At 43.8% G+C, this 16,654-nt stretch overlaps 2 protein-coding genes across 8 annotated transcripts in view; one reads left to right on the plus strand and one right to left on the minus strand.

Moving 5' to 3' along the window:
• cv-c (crossveinless c) overlaps window positions 1–16,654 on the minus strand; it is a 103,696-nt gene that overhangs the window by 17,632 nt on the left and 69,410 nt on the right. For all 5 annotated transcript variants that reach the window (XM_017171004.3, XM_017171000.3, XM_017171001.3 and 2 more), the window contains 4 exons: window positions 9,709–10,311; window positions 2,768–3,456; window positions 1,477–2,413; window positions 1,128–1,170 (listed from right to left, as the gene is read on the minus strand). In XM_017171004.3, coding sequence (XP_017026493.1) covers window positions 1,128–1,170; window positions 1,477–2,413; window positions 2,768–3,456; window positions 9,709–10,311 — 2,272 coding nt within the window. The remainder of the gene's footprint in view (window positions 1–1,127; window positions 1,171–1,476; window positions 2,414–2,767; window positions 3,457–9,708; window positions 10,312–16,654) is intronic.
• Window positions 12,772–16,126, plus strand: natalisin. Of its 3 annotated transcripts, none has more exons than XM_017171014.2 (3): window positions 12,772–13,382; window positions 14,811–15,190; window positions 15,249–16,126. In XM_017171014.2, the coding sequence occupies exons 1-3, from the start codon at window positions 12,922–12,924 to the stop codon at window positions 15,911–15,913; spliced, it is 1,506 nt and encodes a 501-aa protein (XP_017026503.1). In that variant the 5' UTR covers window positions 12,772–12,921; the 3' UTR covers window positions 15,914–16,126. The 3 variants fall into 3 exon arrangements, with proteins under 3 accessions (XP_017026503.1, XP_070143313.1, XP_070143312.1); XM_070287212.1 differs by lacking the exon at window positions 12,772–13,382 and adding an exon at window positions 14,081–14,217 and having other exon boundaries at window positions 15,249–16,122; XM_070287211.1 differs by lacking the exon at window positions 12,772–13,382 and adding an exon at window positions 14,126–14,142 and having other exon boundaries at window positions 15,249–16,122.

The following is a 16,654-nucleotide window of genomic DNA, read 5'->3' on the forward strand; positions in this document are numbered from 1 at the left end:
GTTTATTTCGTTTTTTTTTTCGAGACTGCTCCAAATGCCAAACAACTGGCTTTGTATGTGCATAATTCGTTGGGAGCAGTCAGGCTGCAAAATCGAAATTGAATGAGTCCCAACGACAGGAGCAGCAGCGAGATGGAGGGCACTTGGGCGTCCAGTTTGTGATTCAATTCTTTCCTCCGTCCGCCGTTCATTTATACGCCATTTTTAGCACAAAGAGTGTGCCATCATCATCATCACCCAGCGAACTCTGGACAAGAGGCTGGGCATATGTGGATAGATATGCCTATGTGCACGGCGGGAAAAATATACCAAAAAGTTGGATTCATAGGAAAATGAATTCTAAGAAATAGGATACATAGGAAAATAAATTTTAAGAAGTAAATTTCATGGAAAAAATATTCTAAGAAATAGGATACATAGGAAAATAAATTCAAAGAAAGTATTGAAAGATCAAAGGCTTTGTATTTCTTAATTCCAAAAAAGTTTCTTAATCAAATTCAGTAAAATTTCAACTACTTTCATGACTTTCTCTCAGTGCCTTCACACCACTATTGTATGGCCTGGCGGAATTGACAGATTGACAGCCATTTTCGGCTGTGGTTTGGGCCTCGGGATTGTGCCATTTGTATTGAAGTGTTGACGGAAGTGTTGGAAATTCGCAAAAAGAGCAGTTTGCTGGTGGTGCTGCCTGCTCTTGATATTCCCAAAGAACATGAAAGTAATTTAAATGACGAGGACGAAAGCTCTCCATTGAATTGCGCATCAAACTGAAGGCAAAAGTTGGAAATTGAAATTGATTTGCTGGCCAAACAATGACGAAACCCACAAAACCCAAACCATTCCATTACATTTATAGATCAGCAGGAGTCGGAGCAGCGCATAATTATAGAAATTATGAATCATGCCAACGGAGAGACTGTTATTATAAACCACTCAGGCTTAATAACAGACCGCTAATTGGCTGGCAGGACCACCGGCGCATCAAATCAGGCATTCAGCCTTGATGTGCAGCCTAGGTCCCGGGGTCCATTTAAATAACTCATTTAGTTGCGGCTCTCGGACATTGGCTGTGTTGGTGGTGGTTCCTGTGGCTTAAAGAGAACTCGTTGCTCGTGGCTCGAACTCACCTGCTAAATAGCGATCACTCTGCGAACGAGAATAGCGCAGTGTCTGTGGAGGAAAAGGAAAAAAAAGAGGATAGAGAATGTCCATTAATGTCTGATAATCAAGGCAATGCGAGGGCGGCTTGATAAGTGCCTGGGAAGGGGGATCCATAAGCGGATTGGTGTATGGTAATTCTTCTCGGAATTCAGCAAGGTGAAAAGTAAAACAAGATAAAAGTTAAGAGGCTTCCTTGTTTTTAATCCCTTCAAGGTTAAGAAGTCTACTTTAAATATGTTCCTTGCTGAATCCCTTCACGAATTCCCTTCAATCTACCCTCGCTTTACCTTGAATTTCATCAGGGGAAACACTCACCAAATGCTGGGCGGCAAAGTCATCGAATCGCCGGCTCATCTCGCGCTCCTTGAGCAGCAATGGCGCCGAGTTGGACTTGGTGGTCAGCTCCTGGATGCCACCGGAGTCCCCCAGGCCGCTGTGCAGTGAGGCACTGCTGGGCGATGGCAGCTCCACGAAATGATGCAGCTGATGGGCAGCCGTGGCCGAGGGTGAGAGCAGCGATTGAAAGGGTTCCTGGCGCAGGACTAGCGACAATTGACCTCGCTCCTTGTGCTTCATGGCGGTGGCCGGATGATAGTTGGGCAGGATTTTCAAGCAAGGCCGCTGCAGGGGTTGCGGGGAATGATAATGATCCAGGGAGTGACTACGTTGAGTTCGAGGCACCAGAATCGGTGGCGGAGCGGTGTACTTCCGGCGTAGGATCACCGGAGTGGCTGTCACACCACCACCACCACTGGCACTGCTGGCATCGCCATCGGTGCAGTCACAATCGCAGACCCCGAACTCATCCTGGCACTCATCATAGTGCTCCGACTTGCTGCCCGTCTTATCCTTTTCCTCATCCAACATGTCATCCTGCGACTCGTTGGCTGCCTCGCCACCGCTACCGCACTGGCTGAGGACCTCCAGGAGATCAGGATCATCGGAGGAGGCTACGGAGCCACTCTTCTGGAATTTGATCTTGCGCAGTGCCTCCAAGCTGCTGACTGATTCATTATCCTGGGCACTGCCTCCTCCGTTCCTGTGATGATGATGATGATGATGGTGGTGATGGTGTAGGTGGTGTTGCATTGGGTGGCTCTTCCAATAGGACATGTCCTTCGGTGGCGTTGCCGTGCCAATGCCACTCTCATTGTTATCGTTGTCCAGTCCCGAAGAGTCCAGGGAGATGCCCGATTTACCGGAGCTCAGCACACCCGTTGCCTCTTCGCAGGCCGAGGAAGACGAAGTGGAGCTGCAAAAGTAGAGTAGGACGATGGTTAAAAGACATTGACCAATCAATTTATATATGGGTGAGGTACAATACACTCGAAGAAATTTAAGGGGTTTATATTTAAATGCTCTAATTTTGTAGATAAAGATGGACATTTGCTTATAATTCTCAACTGGTTATTCTCCGGAATGATTTTTTATATAATGTATAAAATATTTAATATTATTTACACTTATAAAATTACAAAGTACTATTTCTGGTACAACAAAAACTTTCCTAAAAGATTACTTAAATTAAATCTTCTTTATTTATTTATTTGAAAATACCTATTAATTTTCCCCGAGTGTAATTGTCTCCTATGTCTATGCCACTTACTTATTGTCTTCATCGACGGCGCCAACGCTGCGCAGAATAGACTCCTCCGAGGTCCAAATGGTCGAGGTGGATCCTTTTTTGGTCACATCCACCAGATAGCCGGGAGTGGCGGAGCCTTTAACCACCGGATGCGATGAAGAGGCCGGTGACGATGAGGATGAGGATGAGGCGATGGATGCCGGTGGCGGGGTTATAGCATTTCTGCTCGTCAGCGCCGCATGATTAATGCCCACCCGTTTTGGCATCGACATCGGCTGGGAGCTGGCGGTGGGAGCCGGCAGCATTGTTTCCATGTCGCCGCTGCTCAATTGTCGCTGTCGCCTAGATTTCAAATCCTCCAAGGTGGTCGCCGGCGATCCACCTGTTGAGGATGCCTTTGCCTTTGCCGTTGCCTTTGCCTCCTCGATTTTCAATGCGCTTTGGAAATTTGTCAGCTTATGAGTTGTTGGTGTCGGTGACGGAGTTATCGTCTCCGCCAGCCCATTAAACGGGGGACAGGCCAGGCTCTTCCTCTGGCCAACAGCAGCAGCAGCAGCAGCAGCTCCTCCTCCGTATCCCAGTCCACCACCGCCTCCTCCCTGGCCATTCGGCGCCGACAGGGTGCGCATGTAGGCAACATTCGATTTGGTTGCTGGAGATGCCTCGTTGCGTCCGCAATCAAAGTTAAATGATTGCAGTGGAATGGTGGCCTGAAAGAGACAAGGAATACACTTAGAGAATTAATTTAAAGGGAAGGAAAAACTAAATTTTAATTTGTTAACTAAATAAATAGGTACTAATTTTATTTAAAGCTAAATAGAGAGCTAAATCTAAGGCTTTTCCATGTCTTTAAATTTATTTTTCTTCAACATTTATAGTTTATATTTTTCTCAAGTGCCGAAGGAAGAAGAACGAGCCAACTTATTAAAATATAGTCAGTCAGGTTTAATAAAGAAAAGTCGACACTGAGTGCCGCTGACAGTTTCGAGGGCCGCAACCTCAACCTCCACGGGGAAGGACCTTGAATGCATAATGAGCGCTGGCCTGGACCGGGTCCGGGATGTGACTATGGATGTGGCTGTCCCAGCCTCTCCGATTCCTTACCATACCAGACTCTATACCACCTTGTTGGGGAAGCCAAAAAGGCGGAGACAATGCGAAAAAGGAAACATCAGTGGAATTTTCAGACATTGTCAAGTGGAACGTTCAGGCAGTGCAGGAATTTTCGTATTTTATGCAAATCTTTTTGGTCAAAGCTAACTCGTTGAGCGGCTTTTTTGTGATTGTTTTCTGGAGAACTTGGCTCACCTGAGGTACAAAAACCAATGCCGACATTTCCCCTATTGTTTTGGTTTATGATTTATAAGCCGCGTGTGATAACTGCCCCTGTCCCGGCTGCGGCTGCATTCTGGGAACTCTGTCCTCTACAGGCCTGTCCCTGTCCTCTCCTATATTCATGGTCATGGCTCCATCATGGGGATAAGTGCGTTATGTCAATTCGATTTACAAGCCTTTGGCAAGCGTTTGACAATTTGGTTTTCTGCTAAAATGCATTGCTGGTAAAAAAAAATGGAGGGGCTCTGGCAGCAGCAGCAGCAACAGGCGGAAATTGATTTAAATGATTTATTGGCAAAAAAAAAAAAAAAGGAAAAATGTATATATATATGTGCCTCGAGCTGGTGCAGCAGGTTGCTGTCGCGGCAGCAAATATTGCTGCTGTTGCTGCTCCTGCTGCTGGTTCTGTGTTGCCGCAATTCCTTGGGGGCCTTGGGCGAATTGTCGGCCAGTGAAATTGCAGGCTCGAAAAAAAAATGTGTATCACGGGGCTGATTGGAGTTGCCAGTCGAGTTCCCCAAAAGCAATCAATATGAAATGGCCTGGCTTTGTACTAAATTATAAACGCATGAATTTAATACCCAGTATTTAGGCATTTCCAGTTAATATTTAAATTGCAAACACATGTTTTTGTAATGCCTTGCAATTAAGGGATTTTAATCGATTATAGTTAAGCTGAGAAAACAATTTCCGGGTTTTGGTAAGATTATTAAAATATTAAAATTATTTTTTATATTAGAAACATAAAAAGAACTGACACAGGTTTTAAAAAAAGTTTTAAAAGCTTTAAAAAATTATATTTAAATTATAGTGAATGATTTTGACTTAAGGGATATTCAGGCAAATGCTTAACCAACCCCTGCAAATTATATAGAATTTTATTTTAATTAATTTAAACTAAAAACAAAATAAGAAACCCAAGGAAGCAATATATCAAAACTGTACAAAACAACATCCCCCCCATAAAAAATTATATTTAAATTATAGTGAATGATTTTGACTTAAGGGATATTCAAGCAAATGCTTAACCAACCCCTGCAAATTATATAGAATTTTATTTTAATTAATTTAAACTAAAAACAAAACAAGAAACCCAAGAAAACAAGAAATATATCAAAACTGTACAAAACAACATCCCCCCCATATCAAGAGTAATTGCCAGCTCCGGGACCAGACGACGCCCGTCTAAAAATGGTCACAGGATGCGGATGAGCGTGAGCATGAGTGATCCGGGGGGTCCTTTGGGAGCATCCACAGCAGCAGCAGCAGCAGCAGCAGCACACATCTGTTGCTGTTGTTTGAAATCAAATTTGTAATGCATTATGGAGCAGTCTCGAGTGCCTGTTACGGCGGTGTCTATGAATTATTAATAAAGCCCCAGTCCCAGCCAGCGATGCCATCTGAAAAACTGCGTGTTAATGAGCCGCCAACTCTCGCCGGCGACGCATTAATTGGGCGTCCAGATCAATGTCGTTTATGGGCATGGTTATATCAAAGCAGCATATGGGCGCCATATAGTGTCCCCCGGATCAGATCGGTTTCGGAATAAAAACTTTTACCATTTTACGGCCAGCTATGGAGATCATCTATCAGCCCGATTAATTTAGCGATTTTATCAAGTCAAACACAAAATAGAAGAAAAATTTTCAATGCCCAATCTGTTTTACATATGCAAGCAATTTCCTTTTCCTATGATTCTTCTCTCTCCCTCTCTCTCTGTGTGTTGTGATTGAAACTGAAGCATTTTATGACTAGGGAAAATGAAAATTCAAATCAATTTTATGGCCCAGGCTGTAGAATCCGATATCCGAAACGCTGACAAAGACTTATTTAAATGTCATAAAAATTTGAACATTTCTCACAAAACAACAACGATAGGAGTGGAATATCGGGGGAAATGGAAAATAAATGAAATGTTTTCTTCGGTTAGTTAATGAAAAATGCAATAAAATGAACACAAAATGACACATAAAAATGGGGTTCTCTCTGTGTTTGTGTCTAGGTTATCAGAGAATTTCAGTGGGGGGGAACTGTAAATGCTCCTAATTGATCATAAAAAATAAATATATATATATATAGCGTTTGTTTACTACTACTACCGAGTCGATATCGAAACGGCTGAATAAGCCGAATGACAAATGCACTGGGCAACGCCTCGCCAGCGTTCCACTTTTATTGATATGTGACCCAGAAAGTGCCGGGTCTTTGGGTACTATATTTGTATATATATAACATACATAAGTGTATACCCCCGATCATGTCCGGCCAGACTATCGCAAATCGATTGGACATGCCCCTGGTTGGGGCTCGGTTAAATGAGCAAGCTGCCTGCGGTCACGCATGCGCACTGATAATAATTATCAAATCAAAACACTTAAACGCCTGACTATCCCATCGCGTCCTCCTCTGGACATTGTTCATGGTTTCCCTGTTTTCCTCCTCCTGCTCCCATCTTTGTGTTGTCCATCGTGTTTGTTTGCCTTGCAGTGATTTGCAAGTTCTACTTAAGTCAAAGTGTCTGGGGCTCGTTGAGCTGCGTGAAAAGCTTTTTGTGTGTCGCGGCCTTTTGTCTGGACAGCCTTGCCCCCTAAAGATCACTTGGAAAAATATCTTATTAAATAATTTATTAATTAAAGAACTAGTGGGAGATTTATTGTTGTTAACTGGTAGCTAATTTCTAGCCTTGCAAGGTCAATAAATAAGCAATTTTAGGTAAGTAAAATAATAAAAGGAAACTATTTTTGTTATTTAATTTATTTTCTTAAGTAAATTCATTTTAAAAACAACTTTTCCCAGTGTCTCTTTGTGCATCTTGTGCAGCATCTTGTACATCTTCAGCATCTGCATGGTTCATCATCATTAAGCGCATTGCGTTGGACGATGATGTTGCCCTCCTGCCTTCCTGCCACCACACACAAGATTCACTTTCGCAGGGGAGAAACACAGCCAAGAAACAGGCGATCCCCGAGATCCGATCCCCATAAATTGGGGCGTTTTGGGTTCTGCTGGGTGTGTGAGATACACTGAAGCTGTGTTGACAGCCAGAGAGTGCAGTAAAGTGGAGTGTGTTCTCCTCTCTCTGGTGGATTTGCTCCAGGGCGGCATATTGACCCAGTTCACTCCTGCACTCCTTTCGAACGTAACGAAACGAAACGAAACGAAAAAACTCAAAAAACTGTCTCGTGCTTTTCGCTACCTTTACTTTATACTTTCATTGACAGTTTTGTATTTTGCTTTTCCTTGTCAGATTTTTGAAAACCGAGCACGCACTTGTGCCCTCGATGCTGGCCTTTGATTTATGCTGCCGTTGGTAGCTCATAAATCTTGGCCCTCGTCTCCACTGTCTCACTGAACTGACTGATTGACCGAATGAGAATGAGAGTTTTGAGTTTTGCACGGGGACAGTCAGTCAGTCAGTCAGTTAGTCAGAGGCGACCACATTCTTTGCCTTAATTAGTGCACTGGGCACCGGCAGCTTAAGGGCTTTTAATTGGCACTTTTACTTGGGCGATTAAGGCAAAATATGACAGCTCGAGTGCCGGAAACTCTTTTTTTTACCCAAAAGAAACAACTGGCAAAAATGTGCCGACTATTTCGCTTGAATGTTTTCACATTTTTATGGTCAGTTTAAGTATTTTCTTTAACTTTCAGGTGGGATTTTTACATTTTCTTTGGGTAACTGCGCGAAATATTTATTTTATATTTAAAAACTTTACTTTAAAAGTTAGGAAAGTTCTCATTGCTTGACCTCATCTGTATTTAAAAAGCAGAAGCTGCTTTCCTGTAGCCTTTCATTGGACATTTTTAGAAGCAAGGCAAACTGTAGAGAGGAAATGGGCCAGGATCCCTTCTTTTACCCTGGGGAATACTGCAGCTGAAACTCATCAAATCGATTGGTAGCAAACATTGCCAGTTGTCAACAAAAACAACAATGGAAGCCCCAGTCCCAGTCTCAGGCGCAGCCCACCTTCAGCCCTTTTCCGCCTCAGATTCCCTCTCTGACAGACTTTTTGTGGGTTTTTTGGTTTTCGGTTAACGTTTTTCGGTGTTGATGTCGTGTTTTTCCACCGACGGCGGCCCGGCACGCGTTTTGAAAATTAATATTTGTCTTGTTGCAGCAAGTCTGTGCTGCCTTTTTGAGGTTTTTCCAACCGATAATCGGTGGAGGAGATCCGAGGTAAGCGAAATGTATGCTAAGCATATGCAACAATATGAGAGACCGCAAGCTTGGTGCCGTTTATGAGCAGTTTTGGCTTATAAATGTTTTAATTAGATATATTTGGTTTGATAAGCCGGAGACAGCTAACAAGTTGGTTAGTCTGTTTCGGGGCTTATGGTTTATGGGCCTGAATAGACACTAACAATCACACACACACACACACTCCAGCGGCTGCACAAAGTGGGTCATTGAGTTGGCCAAACACTGCAGCCTCTTGGCTAGAGAGTAAACACAAGGCACTGGGAGAAAATAAGCTGTTGGGAAGTTACTTTATTGTATTATTAAATAGCTTTAGGATGCGTCTACGACTAATTTCTTTTGCAATACTTATAACCCCTCACTAATCTTTATTTAATATAATTTAAAAGATCTAAATTAAAACTATTAAGAATATATAATTTATAATTTTTAAGTATTTGTTTGAGTGCATTTACCCAAGCAGAAGTAAGACTTCCGTCTTGGGCTTATCAACTAGTAAAAGTTGCCAGCAAGTTCCCCAATGAACTTTGACTCTTTCCTCTGATTGCAATTAGAAAATCTTTTACGACCCAAATGCCCGGCAATCAATCTCCAATTGTCTACCAATCTATCGCTCAAGAACTGCACTAATTAGACTATTTTATTACACATTTTATGGCGCTGGCGAGGAGGCCGGAGGCCCTCCCCGAAAAATGCAACAAAAAATCGAGAGCCACAGCCATCATTCCCTTCATTCGAACAGAAGTTCAAAGTTTAACTCGTTCAAGTGCCAGCCACCGAGTGACGACTGTCTATCAACGTTCTCCTGCCCCTTATTCCTCATCCTCGTTTCCATTTTCATCTCCATCTTGATCCCCCCCAGACTTTCCAGCTTTTCTGCTGCCCATAAATTTCACGCGCTTCAGTTGCGCATCCGGCGAATGGATGGATGGATGGCTGCCTGGCACACTGGCTGGAACATATGGCAGTTCTTGAAAGAACATTCTTTCCCCACCAAAACCCGGTTCTGGGGTGGGGTCCTCCATCTCTCCCTGTGTGTGTGGGCCAACGAAAAATTCCGCTGGTGCGTGTGCATGTTGACAAGATTGTTGTGATTCAGATTAAATGCCTTTTGTCTTTCTGAGCGCATTTTATCTAACCCAAATTCATAAAGTATGCTTGCTGTTGTTTGTTCGCTCGCATGTCGAAATTGAGGCAGCGAGAAGGAGGAGATTTACATGGGGGAATTCCAGTGACTCGAGATTAGGAAATCCCAGTCTGAGCTACAGAATTTATGAATACTCCCAGGGATAATCCCGCATTTGTAATGTAAATTGAAGTAACTGATTCTTAAAGGGGGGCTCAAGTCATTGCTCTTATAATATAAATATGGAAATTTTTCTTAATATTTAAATGTATATTTCTATATATATATTTTCTGTACACTCACGTGTTTCTCTGGCTTCAAGACAAGTCCATTCTGCTGCTGCTGCTGCTGCTCCATGATGGATGAGCCCTTGCCATAACGACTCTGTATGGCCGCCGTGGCTGCTGCGGACAGGAGCATGGGAGCTGTCCGGGAGATGGGTGAACTGCTGCCGGAATTAGAGCCGGAAGCAGATCCTCCTACTCCGGCCAGGTGTGCCAGGTGCGGTGGCAGCTTATCGGCGGCCATCAGGCTGTCCAGATCACGTAGAAACTTGCAGGCCCAAATGTTGACATCGTCCGTTTGGCCTGCAGGAGGAGCGGAAGCAGGCAGGGATTTCACTGGACTCAGAGGCGGCGGTGACAATGCCCTTAGTTTAGTTGTCACTGGCTTGCCCGCCGATGTTGCTGTTGCTGTCGCTGTTGCTGCTGCAGTTGCTGTTACTGTTGCCGCGGTCGATGTTGCTGTGGTGCTGCTGCTGTCAAAGCCACTATCTGATTCCGTGGAACGAGACAATTCATCAAGCTGCTGGACTCCAGCCTGCGATAGCCGCTCCTCCAGTTGGTCGCGAAGCTGCTGCTCCAAGCGCTGGACCTTGCGCAGCTCGAAGACCTCGTTGATTTCCCGCTGCAATTAGAATGGCAGTTGTGTTAGTTGACGGCACTTGGAGAAAAATGTGGGATAAGGTTCTTTAAAAATAGAAAATATATAATAATTTCATAGATATCATTTCGCTTTTTCCTGTTCCTCTTCTTATTTTTTCTCTTCTCAAAAGATAGTCCCTCCTCCTGGTATTTTTTGTTTAAATTTCTCCCCATAACCCTATTCCCTACTAGTTTCTACTTCATTCCCATTCCTGTAATTATTTTTTTCTTCTCTGCATAGAGGACACATAAATTCCGGACTGCCGCTAAGATTAAGTTTTGATTAGCGCTCTAATTGCACACATATATCAAGGCAATGGTCTATTAATCGCGCCCAGAGCGCCACAGCCACAGCCTCTTCTAATGGCCCCCGACTATGATGTATGTTTGCTTAATTTGCCCCGCAAACACAGGGACAGGAGCAGGAGCAGCAGCGGCAAAACAGAAACAGAAATAGGAACAAAAAGAAAGCCCAGGACACGACCAAGGAGACCCACAGAGACATGGGCACAATCAAAGACAAATAAATTAGAACACGACCGGCCGAGGTTTGCCTTTTTCCACACTCGAGATGCCGAGGAAAACAGAAAACTGCAGCCACGAACTCTTGGCAACAGGAACACGACTCGCAGGAGGGAATGCAAATAAATTGAAATGAAGCAATTTGTTAGCCAGATTAAACACAACAACCGGGAGAGAAGAAGCCCAAAAAAAAAAGGAACCCAAAGGGAAGAGAACCCGGAGAAGATCAGACAGATGGAGCCCACAGGGCTTACAAAGTCAGCGAATTACTTAAGGGGGGGGTAAGGTTAATTCGGTGCAAAAAAGGCAACTTTTCAAAAAATTATTGTGGCGAAACGGCTAAAGTTAGCTTAATGAATTAAATACCATATAATAACACAACATTTGAATAATTTTTGATAAATTTTGTATTGAAAAATATTTAGAGGTAGAGAAGTTATAGGGAATCTCCCGAGTCGCCTCCAAAAAAAGTTGTTTTGCGGTGTACATCCTAACAGTTCACAGGATCATCCGATCTAAAAAAATTATACCTCATTCGTTAAAGGATAAGTGTCCCGAGGTATTCACGAAGCGTTTTTTTTTTTTTAGTTTTTTTGTGATTTTTTAGGAAATTTGAAAGTCAAAAACCCGATTTTTGACTAAAAAAAAACGTTATTTCTTAATTTAAAAATATATAAAAATTAAAAATTAAAAAAAGGCCGACGTGAATACCTGAGGAATTAGTTAAAGAATGTGTGTGCCAAATTTCAAATCGATCGGTCCAGTAGTTTTTCTGTAATCGTGTACACCGATTTGAAAAATTGAATTTTTCAGGAGAGCGCTTTAAACTTTGTGATTCCCATGCATTGAACACCAACCGACCTTCGTTCAACTCCGCATAACTTCGTCAATTTCACTCTGATCAATGTTAAACTTGGACACAATATTCTTAAGATGTTAAACTTTAAAAATAAAAAATAAAAAAAAATTTACAAAAAAAAAAAATTAAATACCTTACCCCCCCCTTAATTAAAAATCGTGGCCCAAGACAGAGGGCCAAGTCTGCCTGCTGCTCCTCTTCCCCTTTTGCCCGATTCCTCCAGTGACATTAATAACGTGCAGTGCTCATTACTCAACAATTGTGTTTGTTGTTGCTTTACCCCGTTTATTTTTTTTATTTTTTTTTTTTTACCCAGAAGGGCTGCTGCTGCCCTCAGACAAATGCGATCGAACATTAGCAGGCAATAAATTCTGAAAAGGTAGCCAGTCGCCGGTCTATGGCTTCTTGGGGGCTTTGAAAGAAAGCCGCTGCTCTACGATTTTATCGCCGCTGAGAGTTCTCAGTTGTTCTCAGGTTGTGCGGCTAATTTGTGATGGCGGAGGCCAGGTCACAGGTTAGACAAACAAAAGAGCTGCGACCATCGAATTGGCCCACTGATTTTGTGGGTTCTAACACAGAAACTATGACGTATGAGGGGTAGTTCCGTGCCTGCGGTGATCTCAAGTGGGCCGCTGCTTATTTCCCAGTTCGTCGTCATACAAATGCAATTGCTTTTTATTAATTTCATGCTACGATGCTCTGGACAAACAATTGGCATTGCTGTGGAATCAAACAAGAGACGACACTTAAGGAAAATGGGAGCTACTTTTATAAGGAAATGTGTCATAGTTTACAAGATTTTTTGTTAGCTTAAGACCAAATTTCTCCCAGTGCTCTCATATGTGTGACCAAGGGTCTCTTGGACCACGACCAGCAGGCGTATTCCCAAAACTCCGCGGGCAGCTCCTCCGCAGTATCCTCAGTATCCCCATCCTCATCGTCATCACCATCAACTGTTGGCTATAAAAAGCTGGTCCGCTCGCCAGCAACTTTCAGTTTCAGTCTCTCCGTTTTTCTAAGAGCCAAAAACGCAGCGGTCGCCGCCGACTTGGCTTGGCTGTTAGCTGGTTTGGTTTCTTGCCTGTATCGCTGCATCAAAGTGGCCGCCGAGGCAGCAGCAGCAGGAGCAGGAGAAATAAAAATTGGAACAGCCTCGTCGTCGGTGAAGTCTGGCTTTGAATCGCAGACGCAGCAGCAACAGCAGCAGACAGCATGAGACTCACGTTGGCCTGGCTCAGCGTCTGCCTGGCGATTTATTGCGGCGGTGGCCATGGCCATGGCAATGTGGTCCTATCTCTGCCACCATCGCTTATCGCCACGAAGGCGGCCTTGAGCCAACAGCAGCAGCAACTGCAACAGCAGCCGCCGATGCAGCAGAAAAAGGATGCACGCGTCCTGTTCGAAATGCTGCCCGACTCTCCAGCGGAGAATTCGGAATCGCGGACACCGTCTGAGGATTTTAATCGAAATGCAGATGATTTAGGGGACCGGCAATCAGCGCCGCAGGAAATTGTACCAGGATTGGGCTTTGGATTGGGACCCGGTGTTGGTGGTAGTGGTGGCGGTTTTGGTGCCACGCCTCCTCACCAGTATTGGAGCAACCGCTGCCAGGGTCGAGCGGGTGCATCCGCTAAGTGTCCGCAGGAGTACTATCGCACCATAATGGCCGCCAGGTGAGAAGTCCAGGTTGAAAGCCAAGGATGTGGGTGGCCCTCAGAGGAAGAGGAGGAGTTGCAGGAGAAGGAGGAGGGGAATAATGGCAGCGGGTTCAAGGCTGCACAGGAGGAAAGTTGAGAAAGTTTCGCGCCTCGTTTCCGCTTCGCATGTAAACCAATTTATCAGCCAAAGTTCGGGTTTAACCCTTTATAAAAGTGATTTTCGTGTTTTTGGAAATATATATAAGGGCTTTAGAGGTATTAATTTCGACTCTAGTTAAAAGTTTTAAAATTAATTGTGAGCTTAAGGTTTACAAGTAATTTTAATCAGAATTTTCATGAAGTCCACTTCCTTCTTGCCAGATCTTAAAGTAAGACTTGCAATAGTGATTCATTCAAAGACCTTTAACTTTGATAAAATTCAAAGCTTAAATCCGGCACTCAAAGGGTTAATGCTAACCCTTCTCAGGGCGCCAGGCATTGCCGAAAAAAAAAATGTAAGAAAACGACGCAAAAAATAAAGGTTAAGCCCGCAAGAGCGGCAACAAATCGTCGACAATTTGGCTGTCGACTGGGAACACGCAAAACCAATTAATGGGCGTGAAAAAATCAGTACGAACGATTGCAGTTTTGTTTCAAGTCAGCCAGGAGGCCGCTCGCCAACGTATGTTGATTTATTTTATAAAATAACAACTGTCAGCAAATTCATTGGCCCGCAACGAAATCGAAACGAAAACTGCGTTACGAGTTTCACTTTTCACGGCACAGTCGGATATATGTATATATTTTTTCACTCCTCTTTTGTTTTACTTAAAAAAAAACTGTTTCTTTCTTCCGCTGCGCCTTGTAATTAGTGTGTGGAATATTATCTTGTGTTGACAAATTATTGGGCGCTGCTATTAAAATCGAATTAATCATGTCTCTGGCTGAGGGACTTTATAATAATTATTAATTTTTTGTGTTTCGCCTGTGTTTGTTTGCCTTTGTTGATTTGTTAAATGTTTGATTAATTGGCCACCGCGGAGACCCGCATAACTTTCGATGATGTTTGGTTCTTTGCTTAATTTGTAATTTTACACAGTAATTTTTTGATTGTGGAATTGGCTCAAATTGTGTGTCGTTTGATTGAATTGGATCAGCCCTGACAGCTCCAATGAGTTAAGGCGATTTCTGGGTCACATGTCTGAGAGATGTTACGAGTGGGAGCCACAGAAAGAAGTTCATCAATTTGGTGGTGTCGTCTCTTATTTATTTCCAAAAACCTAAAAAAAAAAAGAGAAACTCCAGCCCAAGACATGTAATTGAAACTCATGGTCGCTGCCCACGCTTTTCTGACGGAAGAGAAAAATGTGAAAATGTGCTGCTCCTTAAAGTGAACAAATGATGGGACATTAATCACACTATAGAAACCACACGAAAAAAAACCTTATAAATATATTTTTGTAGGAACAAAGAGGCCCTTGCACGCCTCCACTTGCAGCTGAGTTCCATGCAGGATTCAAACTCTGAGGTTAATTCCTCCGATTCCGAGGAGCTCTTGGGGGATGAAGACGACGACGAGGATGAGAACAGCAATGAGGTGTTTATGCTGTTGACTGGTGAACAGGATCTCATCAAGTTTCTGCACTGGGCCATGCAGCTTCTGTATCCGATACAACGAGCTCCTGGTAATCTTAGCGATGGCGCCGCCGAGAACTATTATCCGGGAATGTTTCTCTGGAAGAAACTGAACTTATCTGGTCATTTGGAGCGTCCACTAATTGTGGATGAGCCTCAGTATGTGTTAGTTCGCAGGGAAAAGCTCTTTGATGGCTATAAGTGGGGAGGTGAGTCTATGAATATTTTCTTTTTCTTTTCAATAAAAATCATTTTCATAATTTCCAGATGAGGTCAGCCAGGAGAGTGATCCCTTTATACCGCCCCGTGGTCGCAAGCACAACTCTCCCGATTTGGATGCCCTCATGAATCGCTATGAGCCCTTTGTCCCAAATCGTGGCAAGCGCGACAAGGTCAAGGATCTGTTCAAGTATGATGACCTCTTCTATCCGCATCGCGGCAAAAAGCATCGCAACCTGCTGTCCATAGACGACGATCCCTTCTTTGCCACCCGTGGCAAGAAGCTGCAGCTCCGGGATCTCTACAATGTCGACGATCCGTTTGTACCGAATCGCGGCAAGCGCTTCTGGCGGGGAACAACAACAGATGACAACGGGCAGCAAAGAATGTCAACGCATAAAATTAATGGTTACGATCAATCAGTCAGGCCATCACTGTCAATGGAGGATGCACAGGCTCCTTCTTGGCGACTGGCCGCTAATAGATTGCACCCGACAAGATCAATGTCAAGTGCCGATCATCAGCAGCAGCAGCAGCAGCAGCAGCAGCAGCAATTGCTGATGTTGCCCCAACAACATGTCCGCTTCATTGGCAATCCCAATCACTTGCGCCAGCAGGTGAAAACATCCTCCGCCTACTCCACCTCCCCTTGGACAACGAACGGCATTGGTGGCGAGCGCCTAAGGAGATCTCTGCCCACGAGACACAATTAACGCAATCGCACCTCGACTAATCCAATGGTAAACTCGGACATGGACACTGATTCGGCCAATTTGAACATTTAAATGCGGCGGGCGATATTCGGTTTAGGTTTTCGCTCCTCAGTTTCCAGTTTTGTCGGCTTCCTGGGGGCACCGTTTTTTTTCAGAAAACAAAAAACTCATGTAGAGAGAACTATAGCACACAATAAAGTAAAGCATGCAATTGATTTTGAGAGAGAAATCGAATCGAATCGAATCGTATTGTGGCGAATTGAAGGTTACACCGGTCGGTTGCCCTTGGTGGAGGCCTTTCTAGAATGGCACTGGGAGAAATAAAAAGCTTTTGAGGGAGTTTTTCTTATTTACTCTTCTTCTGAATAATTATTTTTCATAATAGAAAACTCTATGGTAAACCTGGCATGGCTTTTTTCTTACTCTTCATAACGAGTTAACTTCCCGAAACCCCTTAACCCATTGACCAACTCAAGCTAAACCCATATTTCTTCCTGTGTTCACCGCGAAGGTCTCCTTGCCTGGCTGCCCTTGGCTATGCTGCCCTTGCAGTCCTCGAGTATTGCCTATTTTAATTGTATTCATTGGTTAATTTATCGCTAAATGCAATCAGCATTGTGCCCGGTCTAGACGGGGATTGGAGCCACAGCTGCAGACAGGCGGGCGTGGCACGCAGTTCTGATGCCACAGATGCGATATGCTTCCCAGATATTGTAGAACAACCAGCAGACCTCAAACAGA

Source organism: Drosophila kikkawai, chromosome 3R (genome assembly GCF_030179895.1).
Source record: "Drosophila kikkawai strain 14028-0561.14 chromosome 3R, DkikHiC1v2, whole genome shotgun sequence".
Taxonomy (NCBI): domain Eukaryota; kingdom Metazoa; phylum Arthropoda; class Insecta; order Diptera; family Drosophilidae; genus Drosophila; species Drosophila kikkawai.

Excerpts from the sequence above, each read along its gene's own strand:
- natalisin (XM_017171014.2), top strand. The coding sequence starts at position 12,922 with ATGAGACTCACGTTGGCCTGGCTCAGCGTCTGCCTGGCGATTTATTGC. Across the intron at positions 13,383-14,810 it reads CGCACCATAATGGCCGCCAG|GAACAAAGAGGCCCTTGCAC; the intron begins GTGAGAAGTCCA and ends ATATTTTTGTAG. Across the intron at positions 15,191-15,248 it reads TGATGGCTATAAGTGGGGAG|ATGAGGTCAGCCAGGAGAGT; the intron begins GTGAGTCTATGA and ends CATAATTTCCAG.